At 37.1% G+C, this 25,009-nt stretch overlaps 1 protein-coding gene across 1 annotated transcript in view; it reads right to left on the reverse strand.

Moving 5' to 3' along the window:
- Positions 1–10,045: 10,045 nt before the first annotated feature.
- The window catches only part of MRC1 (mannose receptor C-type 1), a gene marked incomplete at its 5' end in the record, with an annotated part of 96,315 nt that continues 81,351 nt past the window's right edge, over positions 10,046–25,009 (reverse strand). Inside the window, 5 exons of the mRNA XM_021696744.1 lie at positions 10,046–11,006; positions 12,125–12,166; positions 13,203–13,367; positions 13,901–14,014; positions 24,258–24,407. Of these exons, the coding sequence (XP_021552419.1) occupies positions 10,756–11,006; positions 12,125–12,166; positions 13,203–13,367; positions 13,901–14,014; positions 24,258–24,407 (722 nt within the window). The remainder of the gene's footprint in view (positions 11,007–12,124; positions 12,167–13,202; positions 13,368–13,900; positions 14,015–24,257; positions 24,408–25,009) is intronic.

The raw sequence follows: 25,009 nt of genomic DNA on the forward strand, positions 1-25,009 counted from the left end.
AACACAGTGGCTTGGATACTCTAAAGATCGACTTCAGGAAAGGTTACCTGATACTGCCCTAACCTCCCCAAACTTGTTCTCCCTGTTCCTCTCTGCCCTCATGGCAACCCCAGAAGACTTGAGATTTTGCTTCCTGTCCAGGGAGAAATCTGGCTTTTAAACAAGAACACGGAGGAAGGGGCGCCTGGGTGGCTCAGTCAGTTAAGGGACTGCCTTCAGCTCGGGTCATGATCCTGGAGTCCCGGGATCTAGTCCCACATCGGGCTCCCTGCTCAGCGGGGAGTCTGCTTCTCCCTCTGACCCTTCTCCCCCTCATGTGCTCTCTCTCTCTCTCTCTCATTCTCAAAAAAAAAAAAAGAACACGGAGGAAGCAAAACAGGCACGATGACTATACACATCTTGAGGGGGAGCTCAGAGGAAAGCTGTGGTTTCCGAAGTTCCAGCTGGCCGAGGCTCTTCAGAGATTATGCCAGATTCTCTGTTGCTTGGCCGTAGAATCTCTGTCAGCTGCTCAAGCGAAGAAGGCCCCACACCGGATCCGCTTCCTTCTTCATGCTCTGCCAGGTTGGCCTGGGGGTCCTCACTGGGTGAGGCGTGGCCCCCGGGATGGTAAAAGCAGGAGTCCCACTACATGCTTTGTGGCACACACACCACAGATGCTTGAGTCCAGATGTTTCCAGCAGGGCTACCATCCAGCCATAGCAGTCAGCAGCCAACGGGGTACATGGGATGTGGAAGCAGACTCTTCTGACAAAAGCGGTTCTTGCATAATCCCTATCTAGTTACAGCCTACTGACATGTGGGAACAAAGGCCCAGAGAGAAGTCCAGACACATCCAGAGAAAATCAGGACTTTTTATTGAGACCCAAGATCAATAACACAAAACACAGAGAGATTTTGCTCATCTCTTTTTTTTTTTCGTTGTTTTTTTTTTATTCTTATGTTAATCCCCATACATTCCATCATTAGTTTTAGATGTAGTGTTCCATGATTCATTGTTTGTGCATAACACCCAGTGCTCCATGCAGAATGTGCCCTCCTCAGTACCCATCACCAGGCTAACCCATCCTCCCACCCCCCTCCCCTCTAGGACTTTGCTCATCTCTTAACCCGGTATTTCCTCAAGGGAGTCAAATCTTGCCTGATAAGCAAACTGTCATATTCAGAGACGTGGATACCTAGAAAGGCTCAATCCCACAACCTTCCTTCTTCTCTTTCAGAAACTTCAAATCTCCTCCTCTGTCCCCACAGCTCAAGGGAGGGGGGGGTCCTTGGAATTCACCCCTAAGGTGGCACATGGCAGTCAGCAGAACACACTTCAGGCCCATCTGGAATTACTCAGTTGCAGGCCATTGTGTCTAGCATGATAGGAACTTAATCAGTCTCCCTATTACCTTCATTGCCAAGAGCTGCTCCTGATTTCCAGAAAATTGAGGGAAAATAAGAGAATCCTCTTTGAAATATTCACTGCAATTTTTATCAAAGAAGCTGATGAGGTTTTTTTCCATCTTCTCAAGAAAATAAAGGTAAATTACAGAGTTCTGATGGTCACAGCATTAGAAGGTTTCCATGCACTTCCTTTTATAACATGAGCAAACCCTGACCCACAGCAACTGACATTTTCATGAGCTGGGAGTCTCTCTAGGGATAATTTCTTTGCTTTCTCCCATAGCAAATAGAAAGGATCTAAGGTTCTGCCCAGGACCACATAATGTCTGGCTTTTCCCTTCCCTGAGTTAATATTCTAAGATTGGACAAGAGAGACAAATCATCAGCTCACACATATTCATTAAAGGGGATGTAGGCACAGGATAACATTGGGAGAATGTCTTAGACCATTTGGGCTGCTCCCAGAAACAACAAACATTTATTTCTCACAGTTCTGGAGGCTGGGAAGTCTAAGATCAAGTTGCCAGCAGATTCAGTGTCGGGTGAGAACCCGCTTCCTGGTTCATAGACAGTAGTCTTCTTTCTGTGTCTTCATACGATGGAAGGGACAGGGAGCTCTCTGGGGTCTCTTTGATAAGGGCACTAATTCCATTCACAAGGGCTCTACCGTCATCACCTAACCACCTCCCGAAGACCCCACCTCCTAAGACCATCACATTGGGAATTAGGCCTCAAACATACGAATGGGGTTGGGGTAGTGAGATGCAAACATTCAGGAGAGAGCAGAGAGTATAGGGGAGTTCATGAAAAGTAGTGCAGAAAAGATTTTAGCATCGACAGTTCCTGGTTAATTAACAGAAAGAATGGAGAAACTGAAACTTTGGTTAACTCCCATGCCATTTGGCTATCCTGCTTTTACCTCACGGATTATGGGATTCTGTGAGATTTCTAACAGCTTTGAGGAAATGCTATCTCGATGCAAAATGATTCCGAAATAGAGTTCATCAAAATCATAGCCCAAGGCCATCAGAATCTCCCGGATTGCAGGCTGAAAGGCAGATTCCAGGACTCCAACCCAGCTCTACTTAATCAGAATCATAACCATGATCCCAGAGGAATCTGTATTTTGAATAAACTCACTATGTGGCTCTTATGCCCATAACAGTTTGAGAACCCCTGCCGAAGCCCCCAATCAGGAGCAAGCCCAAGGAGTCTCGAACTTTTCCTGTCCTTAAAAAACAAAAACAAAAACAAAAAGTTAACAGAAAAGAGAGCATGATTGCTCTGTGGAGTTCTCTCAAACACCGGGAGAACTATATGTACATGAGCTGTAATCAGACCCATAAGGAGAAAGCAGTGATAGGAATGGTTTTCACTCAACCCACAGAGCTAGTTGAATGAGATCAATGATCTTTGCCAAAATCTAATCGTGCAGAGCCGCCATGAATAACTTTAATATTTTAAAGCCCCCACAGCATAGCCAGGATCTCCAGCCAACTCAGGGAGCCTTTCCAATGTCAGTGCCATCTTTTGTTTAAAATTGCTGCCTATCAGGGGCCCTTCCAAATCAAAAACCTTATTTATAGAATGCTATGGAAATTCTAATACCAAAATATGTGTTGCACCGGTTTGGACAAAAGTTTCAGTGGAAGGAATCTCCTGAAACATTTTTATGACAACATCTATTTAGGCTTTACCAAAAACAATGTTTTAAGGAAAATTTCTTATTTGATATTTGGATACAATATGAATTCTCTAAGAAAAACCAGAAGTATGCAAGAACAAATTATAATATTACTATTTTTGATTATATCTTTTTTTTAGTAAAAAACAAAAAGTTATGTTAAGGGCAAATACATCATGAAATTTACCAACTGCCCTCTGCTAATTTTGAGAAATATTACTGTATTCATGTTCTCAAGAATTTTGACTTACTAGGGAAAGCTGAAGAATAATTAACACCTTCAAACCTGCACTATTTAACCTTATTTCTTCATTATCCAGTTCATAGTGTCACCTAGGAAGTTTTTGCTGGTTTGCCCTGTTCTGTTCTGCTGGTCCACTCCCAGATTCTCCTTTTACGGGTCCGAGGTGAGGCCCAGGCAGTTACAAAGTGCAACCAGGATTGAGATGCCTATTTATAGCCAATGCAATATGTTTACCCTAAGATATTACCAGAAAAGAAATTCTCACTAATAGAGGTGCCTTACATCCTTCATATTTCAAGGGTTTCTAAATTAAGATTTTTCAGCCTCCAATTTTGTTATGCCAACAAGCCAGTTGTTCTGTCAAATAAATAAAATCCTTAAAAAAAAAAAAAGAAGGTGCCTTGAATGCAGATGAAACAAGGGGAGGACCAAACAGAAGACTGCCTGCTGTCAGTGTTTGAGGGTGTGACCCCTAAATTCTAGTCCTTACCACATTCACCCCACTTTACTCCCTGTCTACAACTAGTGGGTTCTCATCTCTGGTTTTGCTCAAGATTTCGTCTGTCTGGCATCTGTTCCTACCTTCCCCCTCCCCACTGAGACACGCTCTTCTCTCATCTTATTGGACTGTGCTCAGGTCTCCTCTCTGGGGGCCCCTCTCTCAGAAACTACTCCTGACATTCAGAGTGGTTCTCTAGTGAAGCTTTCAAATGGAGCATAATTTGGGAGGCCCTCACTTGCAAGCGTCCCTTCGAAGCCGGTGGACAGGGTCCTAGCCGTGTTTTCACACAGTTGTGTTTTTAAAATAAGTTGTGCAGAAGTAAGATATTCTAACCCTAATTGTTTCAGACTCTCTACTCCAACTACACTTCCATTAAACTCCTTCTTGTGTTGGGTAGCGTGGGAGTGACTGTGAGCACTTTTGGGAATCGGGGTAAAGGGACATTGAGTTTGGAACACATTTGGTTGGTTTAATGGAATAATATATTTATGTGGTTGTCAGTATAGGAATGGGGTATCAGTCAGGATTCAGGCAAAGAAAGAGGACCAGTAGGAAATATTAACATGATAGATAGATGGATGATAGAGATAGATGATAGATAGATAGATGATAGATAGATAGTAGGCAAACATCTCTAGAGACATAAGGAATTGGCTTATGTAACTGTGGCAGACTGACTAAGCAAGTCTGAAGTCCATAAGGCAGGCCATCAGAAAGGGAAGATCAGGAACAAGCTGGAACTCCATGGGCCAAAACAGTTTCCTAAAAGCAGGAGTTTGCCCCTAACCCCCACCCCAGGGAAAGCCTAGACCCAATTTGAGAGATCGTTTAACTGATTAAGTCAGGCCCACACAGGATAATATCCCCAACTTAAAGTCACCTGATTAGGGACTTTATTTACTTCTGCAAAATCCCTTCACAGAGCATTTAGACTCCTGCTGGATTAACTGAGTCCTGTGGTTCAGCCTCAGGAAACTGTGACATCAATCAGCCACATCACAGCTTCTGGGAACGCACCCGCCATCCATCGTATCAGATCGTCCAGCCTTGGTTGTGAACCAGTATGAGCATATCCTCAGGTACCAGGGCCAAAGTAAGTGGATTTAGAGAAGAAACAACTTTTAAAATATTTGAAACCAGATGCTAGTTTACAGAAATTCCTTCAATTATCACAGGGAGAAAAAAATTGAAGTAGAAATTCCAGTTGTCATCAAAGCCGAATTAAAATGGAAGGGTGAAGTAATGCAGCCTATACAATATAAAAACACTATGCGGTTTTTCTTTCTCTTTCTCTCTCTCTCTCTCTCTCTCTTTTTTGTTTGCTGGGAATGTGGTACAGAGCTTTATCAGAGTGCACATTTGGATGTGTAGAAAATATACTTTATTTTGTCATTTTAAAATTTATTTGTTAAAGTGGTGTCTGGGTGGCTCAGTCAGTTAAGTATCTGCCTTCAGCTCGGGCCCTGATCCCAGGGTCCTGGGATCGAGCCCCGCATCGGGCTCCCTGTTCATTGGGGAGCCTGCTTCTCCCTCTGCCTGCCACTCCCCCTGCTTGTGCTTTCTCATGCTCTCTTGTGCTCTCTCCCTCTCTCTCAAATAAATAAATAAAATTTAAAAAAAAATAAAATTTATTTGTTAAAGAATTAGAAAAAAATGCAAGTCAAATGAATGGGAATATGAAACAAAGCAAAAAATTAACCAGTAGAAAATTGAAAATGAAAATTTTGAAAATTGCAAAATGAAACCAATAGAAATTATTCTGACATCAAGATGCAAATAGGAACAAGAAAATTTTCAGATCATTCCCAAAGTAATAATTTATTAACAGGAAGAGATTAATTTCAAAGTTGAAGTAGTGAAGAGACTCTTGGGTTATATGGTAATTTAGTTAATGATGAGAATGAAGAGAACTGAATTATATGAACATATTAGAAAAAGATTTAGGTTTGACACAAAATACCAACCTCACCAAGCACTCATAATATGCCATTATAAAAATGTCAACAAACTGATTAGTGATTATCACCAGATTCACAGGTATTTACAATTACTCGTTATACACATATGCACACACTCAAGATAAATGCCCTGAAATTCAAGAGGTTTTCCCATATTTGACCTTAGTCCTAAAATTTATACTACATTATCAATAACAAGTTATAGAGTTAAAACTATTAACTATCAAAGAATTTTTCAAATATTTGCTCTATCATGCTGAAGACTGCATTATCTTTCTATTCTCTCTATAAAAATATTGCAAAACCATTGCCATATAAAGGGGTGTGATGGTTAATTTTACGTGTCCACTTGGCTGGGCAATGGTGCCCAGATATTTGCTCAAGTATTATTCTGGATGTTTCTATGAAGGAGTTATTTTGGATGAGATTAACATTTACATCAGTGGACTTTGAGCAAAGCACATTACCCTCCTTAGTGAGGGTGAGTCTTGTCTAATCAGTTGAAGGCCCTAATAGAACAAAGATGGACCTTCTTCCTTGAGTGAGTCTGCCAGCAAACTGCTTTTGGACTCAAACTGCAACTCTTCCCTGGGTCTTTAGCCTGCTCACCTATCCTGTACATTTTGGATTTACCAGGCATTTGCAACTGCATGAGGCTTTTCCTTAAAATATATCTTTCTCCATTTAGATAGATGATAGCTAAGTAGATAAAAATATAGATGAATGAAAGATAGATGATAGATAGATAGATGATAGATAGATAGATAGATAGATAGATAGATAGATAGATAGATAATAGATAGATAATAGATAGATAGATTCTATTGGTTCAGTTTCTCTGGAAAATTCTGACACGAGGGATAATCAAAAAGAAGTGTCCTGAAGTATGTGATAGGCTGAACTGTGCCCCCCCCACCCCTGCCAAATCCAAATGTTGGAGCCCTAACCCTTAGTACTTCAGAATGTGACTATTTGAAGATAGGATCTTTAAGGAGGGTATTAAGTTAAAAACAAAGTCTTTAAGGTATACCTAGTCCAATCTAACTGGCATCTTTGTAAGAGGAGGTAGGATACACACAGAGACACCAGGGACTCGTGCACACAGAGGGACAGCTATATGAAGGGGCAGCAAGTGGGCAGCCATCTGCAAGCCAGAGAGAGAGGCATCAGAGGACCACCCCCGCCCCCCACCGCCAGTACCGTGACCTTGGACTCCAGCCTCCAGAACCGTAAGCTGTAGGAAAGCTGAGAGAAAATAAACTTGCATTGTTTAAGCCACCAGTCTGTGATATTTTGTTATGGTAGATCCTAGAAAACAAATACAAAGTGTATCAGGCAGTTAATTATTAAAAATAAAACATCATTGTCCTGAATTTAGGATATTTGTTGTAGCTGCCATCTTTAAAAAAATTGTAATTTCTCATTTCTTTTTTCATTTTGAATAAATTTTCACTTTTGTACCTACTTCTTTGTATTATCTTTCTTCAAGAGGGCCCCCCAAAGTTAACTCCTCAGACCCACAAAACTCAGCTCTTGCACTGCTGAAACCATGTCTGCATCTGTCACTGCTCCATTAATATCTTAGACAACTTGTATTTCAAATTGTAATTATGTGAAGTGAGGGATATGCTACCTATTCTTACTGTGGTCATCATTTTGCAATATATACAAATATCAAATCATTATGTTGTACATCTTATATTTACACAGTTATATGTCAATTACAGCTCAATGAAGTTGAAAAAAATTTTTTAAAGAGTTTATTTATTTACTTGAGAGAGAGAGTAAGAGAGAGTTAGCATGAGCAGGGGGAGGGATAGAGGGAGAAGCAGACTCTCTGCTGAGTGGGGAGCCTGATGCAGGGCTCAGTCCCAGGATCATGACCTGAGCCGAAGACAGACGCTTAACCAACTGAGCCACCCAGGCGTCCCAAGCTGAGAAAATATCTTAAGCCTATTTCTACCAGTGCATCTTCCACATTGTTATAAAATGATCTGTGTCTTGACCTCTACTAGGCTGTGCACATCTTGTGGACAGGCACTGCTCCTCACCCATATTTGAATCTCCAGGGGGTAGCTCAATGTCTAGCACATGTGACAGATGATCCAGAAATAGCTGACGGTTGAATGGGCAAATACACAACCAGATGCACTAGCGAATACTGAAAATGAATTAAGAGTCTGCCAGTCTCTACAGATATCAATTTTAATTTTAGAGTTGAAGTTACAGACTATTCACATTGTCTGAGCTCAACTGGGGGAAGAAATATCATTAAGACTCTTCCAACTGCTGGTTTCTGATGCAAACCTGAAGCAAGCAAGCCATTGAGGAGAGTACTTAAACATTTAATCCACCACATAGAATTTCTGGTTAAGAAACGAAACAACTCAACTCAACAACCAAAAGTGCATAAAACTGCTCTTGTCCACCCTAGACACCTCTCCCTGACCCACAAAATACCCTTGATATTTTAGTATTGTATTTGGATACATGTGTAGATACAAATGACTTAACTATGACTCAAACTATGTTTGAGTGGATAACGTGAGTGTGAAATATAATGCTCAGCACTCTGCCAAATACGGACTGTTTCTTGAAAAGGTAAGACATTTAAGTCTGAGATATATGTCTGGAGTCCAAAATATTTTCTGTGAGGATGCGGCTCTGAGTTATAATGACTTTTGTACAGAATTTTTAAACATGCTCACTTATGTATTTCTCCTTATTTTATATTTCCAATTCTCTCTTGTATCTTGAGGGAAAAAGAAATATATATATATATTAGGGAAAGGATATATATAGAGAGAATATATAGTATATATATATATTAGGAATATATATATATAATATATATTATACATATATAGTATATATGTATAGTATATTTTAGTATATGCAGTATATACACATATATTATATAATATATGGTATAGTATATATAGCATATATATACTATATATAGAGATAGTATCTATATAATATATATCTTTCTATGTATAGTATATATACTATATATACCATGCATACTATATGTATACTATATATAGTATTTATTATAGATACTATAATATAGATTATATATGATATATATACTATAATATGTAGTATAGTATATATATCTATATATACTGTATATCTATAATAGATACTATATATATATACTATGCATATGTATATATATCCATAATATATATCTATATCTATATATACTATGTACTCTGTATACAGTATCTATATAATCTATAATATATATAATTATCTATATATCTATATATAGTATATATCTAATATCTATAACAGATACTATATGCAGTATATATGTAATATATGCATAGTATATATTAGTATATATATGTATATATATAATATATATAGCATATAGTCTTAATACATATATCCTAATATATATATATTAGGAAAGTCATTTCTTTAATATAGTTCATCACAGACAGCAGTGATACTATAGCAATCATTCCCACTGGAATGTCTTCAAATGGAATATGCTTCGTTCTTACCAAGAAAATAAAAAGCAACTTGTTTTCTACTGTTTCAGGTACAAGAGGGAATTGTTGGTGCTCAACTACCTTTTCCACAACTGCCTACCTCTCACTTCCTATTTCTTTCCACCTGTTACTCATCTGAGTTGGGGTATTAGAAACTCCATCATATTCCTACCCAATGATCAGCTTCTTCATCTGTTTTGAATTACAGACTTACCTGAAAATCTGTGCTATTTTCTTCTCAGAAAAAAAAAAGGCACAAATTGGTACAGCATTTTGCATGCAATTTTTGGACCTTCCTAGACCTCTTTAACACCATCTGAGTCCCGCTGGGAACCTCAGGTAAGGAACTTCTGCCCAGGAGCAATCCCTTGATAAAGGCAAGGATGAGCTGATAGTGTGGTACCTATGTGAGATACGGAACCTCCAAAGTATTGCACAAGGTACAGGAAGCTTTATCTAAGGCAACATTTTTAATGCAAAAATGAATTATTAATTACTAAAGTGAGAAAAAGATATTTAGAGACCTAATTCTCAGTAACAGAACCTTTGTTGAATTCTGACTTGAATCAATGTTACAGGGGAAGATCTGGGGAAATTACACAATCACCTAGTGTTTTAGCAACTTATCTTTTCCAAATAGATGGAGGGTTTAAAGAACTTCTCTACTAATCATATTGTTTATTTTCAGAGTAAAGTTAAGTACAAAGTAAATAGATAAATAAGTCACACTTAAAAGAAAATTGACATTTACCAAGATCACCAAAATTCACATATATTAAAAATAGACCTTGTCTTTGATGTTTATTTCACATTATCTAAGTACATCCAGTTATGCAAATTTACATTTTTATTTCACATCTTTTGTTCCTGATATACATATAACAGGACAAAGAACACATATGCAAGATTCAGCCTGGAAAACCCTGCTCAGAGAAAACAAGATTCTCAGCTGCCTCATTCTTTCTGCATGTGTACAAATACAATTCTAAATAACTGAAGTAAAAATCAAGATTGGTAAGAGAAAACAGTGACTAAATTTTCATGCCACCTGAGGTTATTTGTACTTGATTTTTAAAACAGTCTTCTGATTACCGAATTACAATTCAATAGGTAACATTTCTTTGGGAGCTCCTTAAACTATTTCAGGAAGCTTAGGTCTTTGGGGTTCTTCTAACCTGCATGTGGTCGATGATGGCTACACACCAGTGATGCTTAAATTTTAAGTTGGCATTCTTGTGCTGTGTGTTCACCTAAGCTATTTTTTTCAAGTGGTAGTCAGTATCCTTATCCCTCTTCTATGAAAATCCCTTGCCAGATAGAACATGAGCAATTATTTCTTCAATTAGGCAAAGAAAAAGGACAGGCCAGTTCACTACAGTACTAATTTTAAAGGAAACAATCACATTGCATTAAAGACCTTAACATTTTAGTTACAATGTTATGAGATTCAAATATATCTAAATCACATTAGGATACTAGATGCCTGCGTGTTCATTCTGTTCAATGTTGCCCACGAGATCTTTCATATCACTCATTCCTGGACTTGATCTGCTATTAAAATAGAGAGTGTTTTCAAAAGTGTTCTCTTGAGGTAAGTGCACACGTCTGTTCTTATAAAAGAAATACGCTGCGAGGCCAGCACCCGCTATGATCAGGAGGACCACCATGACAACGACTCCTGCCAGGCTGGAAGAAGGTTTGGAAGGACTCATCTTCCTTGGGTCAGCTAGAAATAAATAAAATAATGAGGAGAAAGGTGGAGGGAGGCAAAAGGTAGAATGCTATGAAGAACAAGACAACTTTCTTTTTTGAAAAGCTAAAATGCATGAATGTCCTTTCATTTCAAATGTTTTTTGACATTTGTCAGAAATGAAGGACATAAAAACAGGAGTCCATGTGACATAGAGGATTGTTTTAGATGTTAAGATTATTGTTCAGTTGCAGGAATATTTCATCTGTTAGTTTTAAATCAATGTTTTTTGTTGTTGTTGTTGTGTTTTTTAAAGATGTATTTATTTATTTGAGAGAGAGAGAGAGAATGAGAGTGTGAGCGTGAGAGCAGGGGGAGGGGCAGAGAGAATCTCAAGCAGACTCTGCACTGAGCACGGAGCCCTGCACAGGGCTCGATCCCAGGACCTATGAGATCACAATCAAAGCCAAAACCAGGAGTCGGATGCTCAACCAACTGAACCACCCAGGCACCCCAGTTAACATCAATGTTTTAAAATACGCACCCCTGTTTCAAAATAATTTAATGCTGCTTACAAATCCATCATATGAAGATAAATAGTAATAATAATGATGATAAAAAAAAAAGCAAGGGAGAAAATTAGGGAAAAGAGAAAATAAGAGTAGTGGCAATCTGAACTCATGAGTATAATCAGTTAACAAATAGCACCCAGGAGGTTAGTAAGGAGGTTGCAGGCAAACCATAAATCTGAGGGTTTTTTAGCTGCCAACAAAATTGGCGAAATAAGATCAGTTACCATCAGTTACCTGATTCAAGTTGTCTATAAAAATAAAATTTAAAACATTGCTTAAAAAAAAAGAAGAAAAAAACCCGCAAGGATTCCAGAGAAATCTCTCCTGTCGTTTCCACAAGGCACCTCTGTAATGCAGCAATGTCTTTGATAATATCTATGGTAAAAACACCAACCTGACTCCAAGGCCTGCTCTCTTAGAGCATTATTCAAGGGAGGTTGATGACATAATGACAAAGGCTAAGGCAGCTCAAGCAATTCTACTGAGAATACAGGGGGTATAGGAAAGGATTATTATGGTTTTTAAAACAAGCAAATTGTATTGATGTATTACTAAGAACTTAAAATTTCATAATGGTCTTACCTTTTGTGGTAATTAATGTATGAGTAGGTTCAGCATCAACAACTGTTTGTGAAATAAAAAAAAATTAAATATTTATAAAAGCCCATATTTGGTTCATGGTGATATGATATATAGATGATAGATGATAGATAAATAGAATCTAGAAGACCTATGTATGTGTGTATGTATGTAACTATCGATCCATCCATCCATCCACCCATCCAGTATCAGCATCCTATAGCTGTAGGGAGAGTTTGAATACAAAGACAATTCTGAAAATACAGTCCACTGAGTTGCATTTGACCCACTGATACTGACCCTCAAAATCTAACCCATCTATCCAAAAATAACGTATTTTAGGCTGTTTTGAAATTGGCCCATGGAAGCCTAAGGTACCACAGGGCGTTTGAATGAAAAGTAAAACAAGACTCCCACACTGCACCAAAGTGTCTCAAAGAGAGTTTTAAAAGACTGAAGAACTACACGATTCCAAAATAATAAAATCTACTGAGATAGAGTGTTAATTTATCTAATTCCTATATTTAAATCTATTATTTAATTAATAATTTTATCTCTTGGGAAGCATATTATGTAAAGTAGATTGGCATAAAATATTATTAAAGTCTAGAGAGTACTACATGGTGGGCATGGAACACCATTAATTCCTCCAATCCTTGTCTTTACATGATCTGCTACTTAATCTCAGAAGGAGATTTAATTGGTCTTACATGATTTATTCCATAGTAAATTCTGATTCCTCTCCTTCTGGTTTGGTGGAGATGACAAACTCTACCCCCTTTTCCTTTTATGCTGTAAGGCTTTATAAGCTGACTCTTCAAACCACCTGCAACTCCACAGTCCATATGCCTGGGTATCCCATCATAAATGTATTGATATACCTAAATCATTATGGCAGCTACACAGACAGAGTTTGCTCCCACAGAGCTGCAGACAACAACTAATCACTAGGGATTCTTCACTTACTCAGGGAGAGAGCTTGCATGAGACCTGTAACCACATTATAATCCCACGTGTGACCCCTTAATATTTGAAAGAAACAATGGCCTGTGAACATAGGTACTGCAAGGAAAATTCTTACTTTTTGGTCTTTTACAAATATATCCTTTGTAGGAAGAACAGTGAATATTATTCCAAAATCCAGAAGATGCGGATAAAGCTACACAATCATTTCGTTCACCAGAGGGATCTCCTGTGTTCCAGTTGACAAAGGAGACTGGATTGTTGTTTACCCACAGCCACTTTCCTGATGATCAAATGAAGTCAGTAAAAACAGAAGTTAAGAATTACCCATCTTCAAATAAAATCAACCTACTCATGCAGAATTTCTAAGCATATTATTTTATACTATAATCAATAGTTGTTTACAACCAGACTTTTAGTATGCAAGATTACAATGACCAATTATTACAGGGAAAAAAACTGAAAAGAATATGTTTCTTATATAGCTTTAGTTGAAAACTGATTCCTAATTAGTACAAATACATATGCTTATCCTTCCCTAATTTTTTTTTTCTGGCAAAAGATAGAAATTATTTTTTAAAGCTTCTTAAACTAACTTAGCTACACAACACTCCTTTAATCAATAGCCTTCAAGATAGCATAATATGTGAGTCATTTAAAATTTCAGTTCTTATTTTAAATGAAAATATAAGTTTGAATTTTCAAACTCTTCACAAATTAATCATTATTTAAGGCAAGACTTTCTGGAACAGAAAACTTGTTTTGCACAGAGCATTTTGAAATATTTGTGATTAAATAATTGTTCTGCAAATTTACCTTCAACATTTCTGAACAATCCTATCCAAAAATTGGTTTTGCTTTGAAGTGGTTCTACTCGATAGGACAGAAAACTTGATTCAGCAGCACTTTCAATGGAAACCAAAGAGGAGCCTGCAAAGTATGAAGAAACAATGTGATGGAACTACATTTAAGTAACTAAAAATATTTTTATAATGATAGTATTGATAGCAAGAGCAATAAAAATCACCCCAACATCTCCACTTAAGGTGAAGAATTTCAAAGAGTAGACATTTGACTTCTCAAAATTTCAGTTTCCCTTCTGAAAATATGATTGGGGGGAGCACCTGGGTGGCTCAGTCGGTTAAGCAGCCAACTCTTGATTTTGGCTCAAGTCATGATCTCAGGGTCATGAGGTCGGGCCCTGCATTGGGCTCTGCTCTAGGCGTGGAGCCTGCTTAAGATTCTCTCTCTCCCTCTCCCTTTGCCCCTCCCCTGCTCATGCTCTCTTAAAAAAAAAAAAGATTTTTTTTAAGCATAATTTTTGTATAAGCACTGGATGAGCTGTGGCAAGACATGCAAAGACCAGTAGGACAATGTGTCTTTTTTTTTTTTTTAACTCTGCTTTAATGTTTCACAGGCACTTGAAGCTCAACATGTACAAAACAAACTCATAAAATTTTTGCCTAGAAATCTTATTTCTCCTTAGCTGTTTACATATCAGCAAGCAGCTGATATGGCCTGTGAATATAGGTACTGCAAGGAAAATTCTTACTTTTTGATCCTTTACAAATATATCCTTTCCACTCACTCAAGTGTGAACATGAGAGTCATTCTTGACTTCCACCCTTTCTAGTGCCTATGCCCAAATTCTGTTGTGATTTTACTGTTTCAATAGTTGTCACATCTGTCTGCTTCTCCCTGTTTCTACTACCTCTACCTTAAGAATGGGCACTAGCATCTCATACTCAAATTATTGCACCAGCTCTTGTGGTAGACAGAATCTAAGATGGTTCACTTTGATCCCTGCCTCCTGATATATAAGCATTTATGTAATATCCTCCTCTTGAGTGTGGGTTTGTGTACAGCAATGTGTGTGTGTGTGTGTGTGTGTGTGTGTGTGAATTTTTTAAATTTGAGTACAGTTGACACACAATGTTACATTAGTTTCAGGTGTGACTTGACAAGTTTATATATTATGCTATATTCACCACAAGTATAGTTACCATCTGTCCCATTACATCACTATTATAATATCACTGCATTCCTTTTGCTCTTTCATTCCCTTTACTTACTGATTCCATAACTCGAGGCCTGTATCTCTCCCTCTCTCACCTTCACCCATTTTGCCCAACCTTCTACCTCCCTCCCTCTGGCAACCATCAGTTTGTTCTCTGTATTTAGAGTTCTGATTCTGCTTTTTGTTTATTATTTTTTTTAGATTCCATCTGTGAGTGGAATCATATGGTATTTGTTTGACTTATTTCACTTGGCAAAATACCCTCTAGGTCCATCCGTGCTGTTTTAAAAAAAGCACAGTCTCATCTTTTTTTATGGCTGTGTAATATTCCATTGTGTGTGTGTGTGTGTGTGTGTGTGTGTGTGTGTGTATACATACTACATTGTCCTTATCCACTTGTCTATTGATAGACACTTAGGTTGCTTCTGTGTCTTGGCTATTATAAATAATGCCGCAGTAAACATAGGGGTGCATATATCTTTTTGAGGTAGTGTTTTTGTTTTCTCTGGGTAAATACCCAATAGTGGAATTATTGGATGATATGATAGTTCTATTTTTAATTTTTTGAGGAATTTCCATACCGTTTTCCACAGTGGCTGCACCAATTTTCATGCCCACCAACAGTCTGTGAGGGTTCCTTTTTCTCCGCATCCTCACCAACACTTGTTATTTCTTTTCTTTTTGATTTTAGCCATTCTGACAGGTGTGAGATGATACCTCATTGTGGCTTTGATTTCTATTTCCCTAATGATTAATGATGTTGAGCATCTTTTCATATGTCTGTTGGCCATCTGGATGTCTTCTTTGGAAAAATGTCTATTCAAGTCATCACAGAGTATGTCTTAACAAGGTTATGGTTCAGGAGAGAGCATAGATTGAAGGATGGGTTAGAAGAGAAAATATGTATGATATGTAATTAACATGTCAAATAAGGGGAAGATTTGTTTTAGGTGGAGCAACTAAAGGGGAGCATGAAGAAAATAGAATTTAAGATATTAAAAAGCATAGGATTTCAAGTGGAAAGAATAGAAAATAATTCCAAGAAGAGAAGGAATGAGAGAGGAGACAGAGAGGGAAGCACAGAGCTTCTTCAAGAACATGGCACACATGGGGTGGCTGGGTGATAGACATTGGGGAGGGTATGTGCTATGGTGAGCGTTGTGAATTGTGTTAGACTGTTGAATCACAGACCTGTACCTCTGAAACAAATAATACATTATATGTTAAAAGAAGAAGAAGAAGAAGAAGAAGAAGAAGAAGGAGAAGGAGAAGGAGAAGGAGAAGGAGAAGGAGAAGAAGAAGGAGAAGAAGAAGATAGCAGGAGGGGAAGAATGAAGGGGGTGGAAATCGGAGGGGGAGACGAACCATGAGAGACTATGGACTCTGAAAAACAAACTGAGGGTTCTAGAGGGGAGGGTGGTAGGGGGATGGGTTAGCCTGGTGATGGGTATTAAAGAGGGCACGTACTGCATGGAGCACTGGGTGTTATACGCAAACAATGAATCATGGAACACTACATCAAAAACTCATGATGTAATGTATGGTGTTTAACATAACATAAAAAAAAAAGAACATGGCACACAGATACATGGATTCCTCCATATTTGGTTTATGATGATAGGATATAGACAAATGATGGATAGATAGATCTATCTACTGGGAGGAACTTAGAGTGTTAATAGATGGCTCAGTTTGGCTGGAACACTCTGGTCAACAGGTGAAAAAAAGATTTGGGTTAGGCCTCTCTGCAGATGGAAAGAGATTGGTATTTAAGGTAGTGATAAAGAACACTTAGTTTCTTCAGGCAGCAGGATTAATTATTAATCCTGCTGTTAGGTATAGGACTGTACAAAGTAAAAAGAGAGAGGAAAACTGAAAGACTGGTTAGATTACTATGGCATCAACATCTCACATTACATTAAGGTTGATTCAGTGTCAGCATTAGAGTTTATAGTAAAGATCTATAGCTTTATAAGAATAACAACTAATATATTTTAAGCACTTTATGCCAGACATTTCACATTGTGCTTTACAAGTATGGTCTCACTAGAAATTTACAACCACCTTCTTAAATGAGCACTACCATTACCTCACTTTATAGATAAAGACCCAAAAGTACAGAGGGTAATTTGTCAAGATCCAGTGATGGGCTGAGTCATAGCATGATCCGGGGGTTCTGAATCTCAAAACCCTACACTTAACCATATGCCTGCATCCCATGTTACTGGGTCCTGGATGATCCCCTTGATGATTGTTTTTATTGCATGATTACATATTCCACCATTTAACAGATTTCAAAGATAATAACCATTTCAAAATATTTGTGACATGTTTTGATAAATGAGAATCATTCATCTTATTTATAGGAAAACATAGTCACCTAAAGTTGAAAACAAAGTTTCTCCATATTCATTGCAAGTTTTTAAAAAAACACTTAGCAACATGAAGAGGAAAAATATTTTTTAATTAAAAAATTCCAAAGCAGACTTTGGTGACACCATAAGGAATGGCAGAATAACTATCCATGAAAATCCTGTCCTCTACAAAAGCAGTAAGAACACTGACAAATTTCAGAACCCTAAAAATTAATCAACAGGTTGTAACAATCCAGGAAGTATTTATTTAAAAAATAGTCAGTCTTTGGATGAAGAGTGAGCTTCATGGTTTTTTGACTTGTTCTAATTTGATTGCCTTATCCTCAGCTTTCGGTTTACCTTAAAAACAAACAGCACCCAAATCACAGTGAAAACCAGCAGCCTAAAAGCCACCAGAATAGTCGGAATGGTGTTGGAGCTCTTTCAAAGTCCCAATTCAATGAATTTCCATTATTTTATCTCTCTGAGAGTTCAGTGGAAAGTCTCACTTGCAAAGCTTGGCTTTATTTGTCCTAATTCAGAACTCAACTGTGTCAATAGCCTTCTTTCTGAGGGCATTTTTCAAAAACTTTCAGTGGCAATTGTCTAACATCATAGATGCCTGAGGTAGGGATAACAGGTGAGGAAAAGAGGATAACAAAGAAAAAAAGCTTAAAAGGAAAAATGGGAATAAGTGGTCCATCGTGAGCTCCAAAAACCTTCAATTCATTCTTGGGAATCTAGAAGGCCACAGACAGGCACTGGGGCATGTACACACCCGGGACCACATGCATGCTTATGAAAAATCTGAGGGACTCCTAAGCTCTCACCCCTGGCTGACCTTGAGGGTCTGCACAAACAGGAAGCGAGGACCAAGGCAGAGTTTTAAACTACTTGAATGAATGTGGAAGGCAGTATCTTCAGGCAGAGTTCCTTAGGAAAACCTGGGAGACTTATTGGTTCTAGGCATTTAAGGAAATCTGTTCCCAATCATTAGCTGACCACTAAGCTAGCAGTGACTGCAGTGACCACACATGAAAAAGAATACAAGCTTTACAGAATTAGTGAAGGAAAATCACTAAACCAGAAAAAAACAACAAACAGCAACAATGGCATACTCTGTGGAATGGAAAGAATCTCATTTCCAGAGTTGCCCATCATATTATTTAAAATGTCCAGTTTTCAATAAAAAATTACAGAAAATGCAAAAAACAAGAAAGTATGGCCCATACCAAGAAACGAAACAGTCAATACCAACTGTTCCTGAGAAAGCCACACCTTCGATTTACCAAAGACCAAATCAGCTATGTTAAAGAAATAAAGGAAAACATGTATAAAGAATGAAAAAAAAGTATGTAATGTCTCACCAAATAGAGAATATTAAGAGAGAGATAGAAATTATTTCTTAAAATTCTGGAGTTGAAAATTACAATAATTGAAAGGAAAAATTTACTAGAGCAGCCTAAGAGCTGATATGATTAAGCAAAAGAAATAACCAAAAAAAAAAACAAACCCATGAAAACAGGTAAATTGGAATTATCCAGTCTGAATAATGGGGGGGAAAAAAAGAAAATTTATAGAGCCTCAGAGATTTGTGGGATATTATCAAGTGTATCAAAATATACATAATGGGTATCTGAGAAGGAAAAGACAGAGAAGCAAAAAGAATACTTGAAGAAATAATAGCCAAAAATTCTGAAATTTGATGAAAAACATTAATGTATACATCTAGGAAACTCCACATCTATCCAAGCTCCAAGTAAGATAATTGCAAGGAAATGCACATCGCAAACTGTCAAAAGATAGAGATTCTTAAAATCAGCAAGAGAGAGGTAACTCATCATGTACAAGAGATCCTCAAAAAAACTAACACTGATTTCTCAACAGAAAACATGGAGGCCAGAGGGCAGTGCACAAGATACTAAAAAAGGTTGGAAAAAAAATGATTGTTGACCAACAACTTTCTATCCAGCAAAACTATCCTTCAAAAGTGAGGAAAATTTTAAGACATTCTAGATAAACAAAAATGGAGAGAAATTGTCACAAGCAGATTTACTCTATAAAAATTCTAAAGAGAGTTCTTAAGGCTAAAATGAGAGGATACTTGACAGAAACTCAAATCCACAGGAAGATATAAAAAGCACTAATAAAGGTACCTACCTAAGTAAAAATAAAAGACAGTATTAATTTATTTTTTGTTTATAACTCATTTTTAAAACATGATTTAAAGATTAACTACATAAAGTTAATAATTATAAGTCTGTACTGGTGGGCATACAATATATAAAATGTGTTTGTATGACAATAACACACAAAGGATTGTGGAGGGAATAGAGTTATATAAGTGCAAAAGTTTCATATACTATTAAAATTAAATTCATATTAATCTGAACTAGATTATTTCATATTAAAATGGCAATTATCAACCCCAGGGCAACCACTAAGAAAATAAACTATACCTAGTAAATAAATAACAAGGAAATTAAAATGTATACTAGAGATTATCTATTTAACATGAAAGAAAGTAGAAATGGAGAAATAGAGGAACCAAAAGACACAAGACATACAGAAAATAAATAAAATGGCAGATAAAAATCCTACCTTATCAATAATTACATTACATGTAAATGGATTAACCACTCCAATCAAAAAACAGATTGGCAGAATAAATTTAAAAATTAAAATAAGTAAATAAAAATAAAATTTTAAAATATCTAACTATATGCCATCTATAAAATACACACTTGAGATTCAAAGACACAAAAAGATTGAAAGTGAGAGCATGGAAAGAGATATACCATGCAAATAGTAACTTAAAAAAAAGTTGAAGTAGCTATACTGATATTGGACAAAATAAACTTTTAAACAAAAATTGTTGCTAGAGACAAATAAGGACATTTATAATGATTCAAGTTTCAACTCATTAAGAAGATATAACAATTATAGACATATATATGTAATATACATACATATATGTATGTATGTATGTATATACAATACACATATATGTATGTAATATATATATATGTATATATATTACATATATGTCTATAATTGTTATAGATATGTTATATATATAGATGTTATAGATATGTTATATATATACCTGTTATATATATAGATATGTTATATATTGATATCTATATAAGGATAGGTTATATATATCTGTAATAAATAGGTTATATATATATACACATATACCATGTATATACCTTATATATATATGTACCGTACACCACATATATATACACCTTACACCATATATATATATATACACACACCCCTTACAATAAAGTTCCCAAATAAATGAACCAAAAACAGGCAAAGAGACTTCACTTGACTCAGAATTTAAAGCCAAAACTAATAGCAAGGGATTAAGATGGCAAAATAGGAGGTTCCTGAAACTCCCTCTTTCACAGACACACCAATGAACAGCTACACATGGAGCAACTACCTCAGAGAAACCCAGAAACAAGCTGAGTTACTCTGACATGTAGGGTGACTGAGAATATCTCTACTTCTAAAGGAGTAGGAAAGGCTGAGACATACTTTCTCTATAAACCCTATCTCCAGTAGACCACCACACAATCAGGAGGGAATACCCAACTCCCAGCTTTTCCCTGAAGAGAGAAGGGTTTGGACCATACCTCTAGCACTCCAAGTTTTAGGGCTCCCACCTAAGGGACAGGCCACCAAACCACCTCGCTCTGAAAACCAATGGGGTTTGCAGCCAAAAGACCCACAGGACTACAGAAAACAAAGAAATAGTTCTTAATGGGCACGTGAGAATTCACTATAGCTATCCCCCCAGGACTCAGCTAAGAGGAAACAGGAAAAATGCCCATTTTTTCAGCCTTTTCTTGGAGAGGGACTGACTGCATACTTTACAACCCACTGCCCTGTGGTCCAGCTGCTAATTTACATGCATCTACGAGCAAGGTGTGATTTTCCACGGAGCCTGGGGTACCTGGGGGGGTACTTCCACCACCTTTTTTTCCCTGGCTTGCCACAATGACAAAGCAGGTCACCAATATTTCTCTGGAAGGAGCATGTACACACACCTGGCTTATATACTTTCCTAGCTGCCACTTGAGGGTCCAGCTTCTAATCAGCCTGCATTTATATGCTAACTGTGATTTTCTCCTTTGGAACATCATAGGGCCCTTGCACACCCTCAACTACTGGGAGCCACTAAAAACCAAAGATGGCAGCTTAGACCATCACAAAGGTTTGAGAGACAAACAGGAGGTTGGGTTGGGTTAATTGATGAGGTTCATCTCCTACATGACACCAGACTTTCAAAACTGGGAGAGGTGTTTGTTTTATCCAGTGTGCAGAAACCAACACAGAGAGTCCAGGAAAATGAAGAAAAGGAGAAATATGTTGCAAACAAAAGAACAAGATAAATCTCCAAACAGATCTTAATGAAACAGAGATGACGATTTATCTGACAGAGTTCAAAATAACAGTTATAAAGATACTCATTTAGGTCAAGAAAGCAATGTGCAAACAAAGTGAAAATTTCAACACACCGAGAGAAAGAATCAAAAAGTACCAAACAGAAACCACAGGGCTAAAGAATAACTGAACTGAAACATACAAGAGTGGGTGGGATTCAATCGCAGACCAGATAAAGTGGAAGCAAGGAACAATGGCCTCCAAGAAGGGCCAGTCAAATATACCCAGAAGAGCAAAAAGAAGAAAACAGGTGGCAAGTTCCTTGTCATTGTTCTTGGGGATAATTTTTTTTTTTTTGTATTTGACACCAAAAGCAAAAGCAACAAAAACAAAAATAAATAAATGGGACTGCAACAAACTAAAAAGCTTCTGCACAACCAAGGAAACCATCAACAAAATGAAAAGGCAGTATTTGCAAACTGCATATCCTAATAAAGGTTTAAGATCTAAAATGTACAAGGAACTTACACAATTCAATAGCAAAAAAACAAATGACCCAATTAAAAAATAGGCAAATAGACCTAAATAGACATTTTTTTCCCAAAGAAGACTTAAAAATGGCTAACAGGTACATGAAAAATTCTCAACGTCACTAATCATCAAGAAAATACAAATCAAAACCACGATGAGATGAGGCATCACTTCACACCTGTTAGACTGGCTATTACCAAAAAGACGAGATAAATCCCAGCAAGAATGTAGAGAGAAGAGACCCCTTGTACACTATTGGTGGGAATCTAAACTGATACAGCCCCTATGGAAAACAGCATGAAGGTTCCTAAAGAAATTAAAGAGAACTATCATATGATCCAGCAGTCCCACTTCTGGGTATATATATCCAAAGGTGATGAAATCACTTCTCAAAGATATCTCTCTACTTCCATGTTCACTGCAGCATTATTCACAAGAGCCAAGGTACAAAAACAATCTAAGTGTCCATCAACAGATGGATGCATAAAGAAAATGTAGTGTGTATATATATATATTTGTGACATATATATTTATTTGTGACAACACTGACTAACCATACCATTCTAAGGAAACAAGCCAGACAGAGACAGATGAACTCTCCATGGTATCACTTATATGTAAAATTAAAAAAAAAGAGAGAGAAAGAATGGTGGTTGCCAGGGACTGTGGGGTAGGGGGGAGGGAGATGCTGGTGAAAGGGTACAATGTTTAAGTTATAAGATGAATAAGGTTTTAGGATCGAATGGATAACATGGTGACTATAGCTGATAATGCTATATTTAAAATTGAGATTTGCCCAGAGAGTAGAACTTAAGTGTTCTCATCAGAAAAGAATAAAAAAGGGTATATATGTGATATGATGGATGTGTTAATTAACTTGATGGTGAGAATCCCTTCACAATCAAATTATCAGAGTGTACACTTTAAATGTCTTATAATTTTATTTATCCATTATACCTCAATAGAACTGAAGGGGGAAAAAGCCTAAAAGTAAAAAGAAAAGGTCAAAACTCAAGGTTGACTTTTGAATGAATTTGAAGGGAATGAGAATATAGCTCTTGTATATATATCACTGTTGGATAGAGAACACTGACTTAGGGCCGCCTGGGTGGCTCAGTTGGTTAAGTGACTACTTTCGGCTCAGGTCATGATCCCAGGGTCCTGGGATTGAGCCCTGCATCAGGCTCCCTGCTCCACAGGAAGCCTCCTTCTCCCTCTCCCACTCCCCCTGCTTGTGTTCCCTCTCTTGCTTGTCTCTCTGTCAAATAAATAAATAAAATCTTAAAAAAAAAACACTGACTTAGAAGACAATCAAAATGTAGTAAAAGAATAATTCAGTAATTTTTAAGTGGGATTTAATTAAGTGGATTTTTAAATGCATTCTGAAAAATTAACTTTAACATTTTTATTTTGAGAGGAAAATTATCCATCTATGTCGTGTCTATTTGAGTTTTGTCTTGTTTTTCTTCACAGATAAGATAACCTGAGCTAAATGCTTTTCTATTAATGGTAAAGCCAAATGGCCCCTGGGCACTGTGGAACCCAAGCTAATAGTGAGAAGAGGGGAACACAACACTTTGGACAACTGAGAATGACAATCCTAACCATTTCGAAGATTAGGGCAGAAAGTCAGAAAGACTTGTTCCACAAATGATTACTTTCTACTGTAATTCTTGAAAATTTTGAGGCTACAGTGTTATCAATTACACTGGGGGGGGGGGGACATGATGTTGCCCGTTCTATTACAATATAAATTATGGAGAAAAATAAGTATCTTTACATTCCATATGATTTTAATGTACAGTGTTATTAGTATCATGGTAGTCCAGAATAGATGATGATGGGATTTCCTTACAGTAAAGGTGGCACTTACCCATTCGGAGGCATTCTAGAGAGGCTTGACCCCAGTTTCTTGTGTATGAAGACTCGATATAGTAGCAGTGACCATGGAAAGGAATCCATGCTGTGTGTTCTGACTCTGGGCATCTGCCGGGCAGCTGTGGGGGTTCAGTGGCAGGGATTTCTGTTAATAAAAAGACATTTAAAATAAAATAAAACCTGAAGTTTCTGCAATATGATATAGTAGCAGCTAAGGAAAATTTTATCGCCAATCATTATTTTTAAGAAGTTCAGATGGATCATTTGGATCTGCCATTTTTGTTATTGGGTATTCTCTGTACTTTATCTTTTTGTTGTCATTTTAAATATATTTCAATAGACTGTATTCTGGTAGATTAGAAATCAATCACAGTCATACTGACGAAGGCAGATCTATAAATACTTATAAAGATGTTAGGTCCCTTAAAAAGATCACCTAAAAACAATTTGCAAAGGAAGCCCCCCTTCAAGACACTCTTTTCTGAAATCCTAACCCCTATTAATGCTTGTTAGCTGTGACTGATGTCTATGATAGAACTAAATGGGACAGTTAAAACTCTAGGACTGTATCCCTGTCCCCTTCTAGGACTATAGTCTAGGAAAGCTAAAACCATAATATCACTGATTCTGATTAATCTATATGCATTCTGATAAAAATTATTTTGATACAGATGTGCTGTTGATATAAAAGGTAATCATAATTTCCTGACAAATCTGACATCAGAGATGCAGAGGATAATCTCAATA

The sequence above is a fragment of the Neomonachus schauinslandi genome, chromosome 5 (assembly GCF_002201575.2).
Source record: "Neomonachus schauinslandi chromosome 5, ASM220157v2, whole genome shotgun sequence".
Taxonomy (NCBI): Eukaryota; Metazoa; Chordata; class Mammalia; order Carnivora; family Phocidae; genus Neomonachus; species Neomonachus schauinslandi.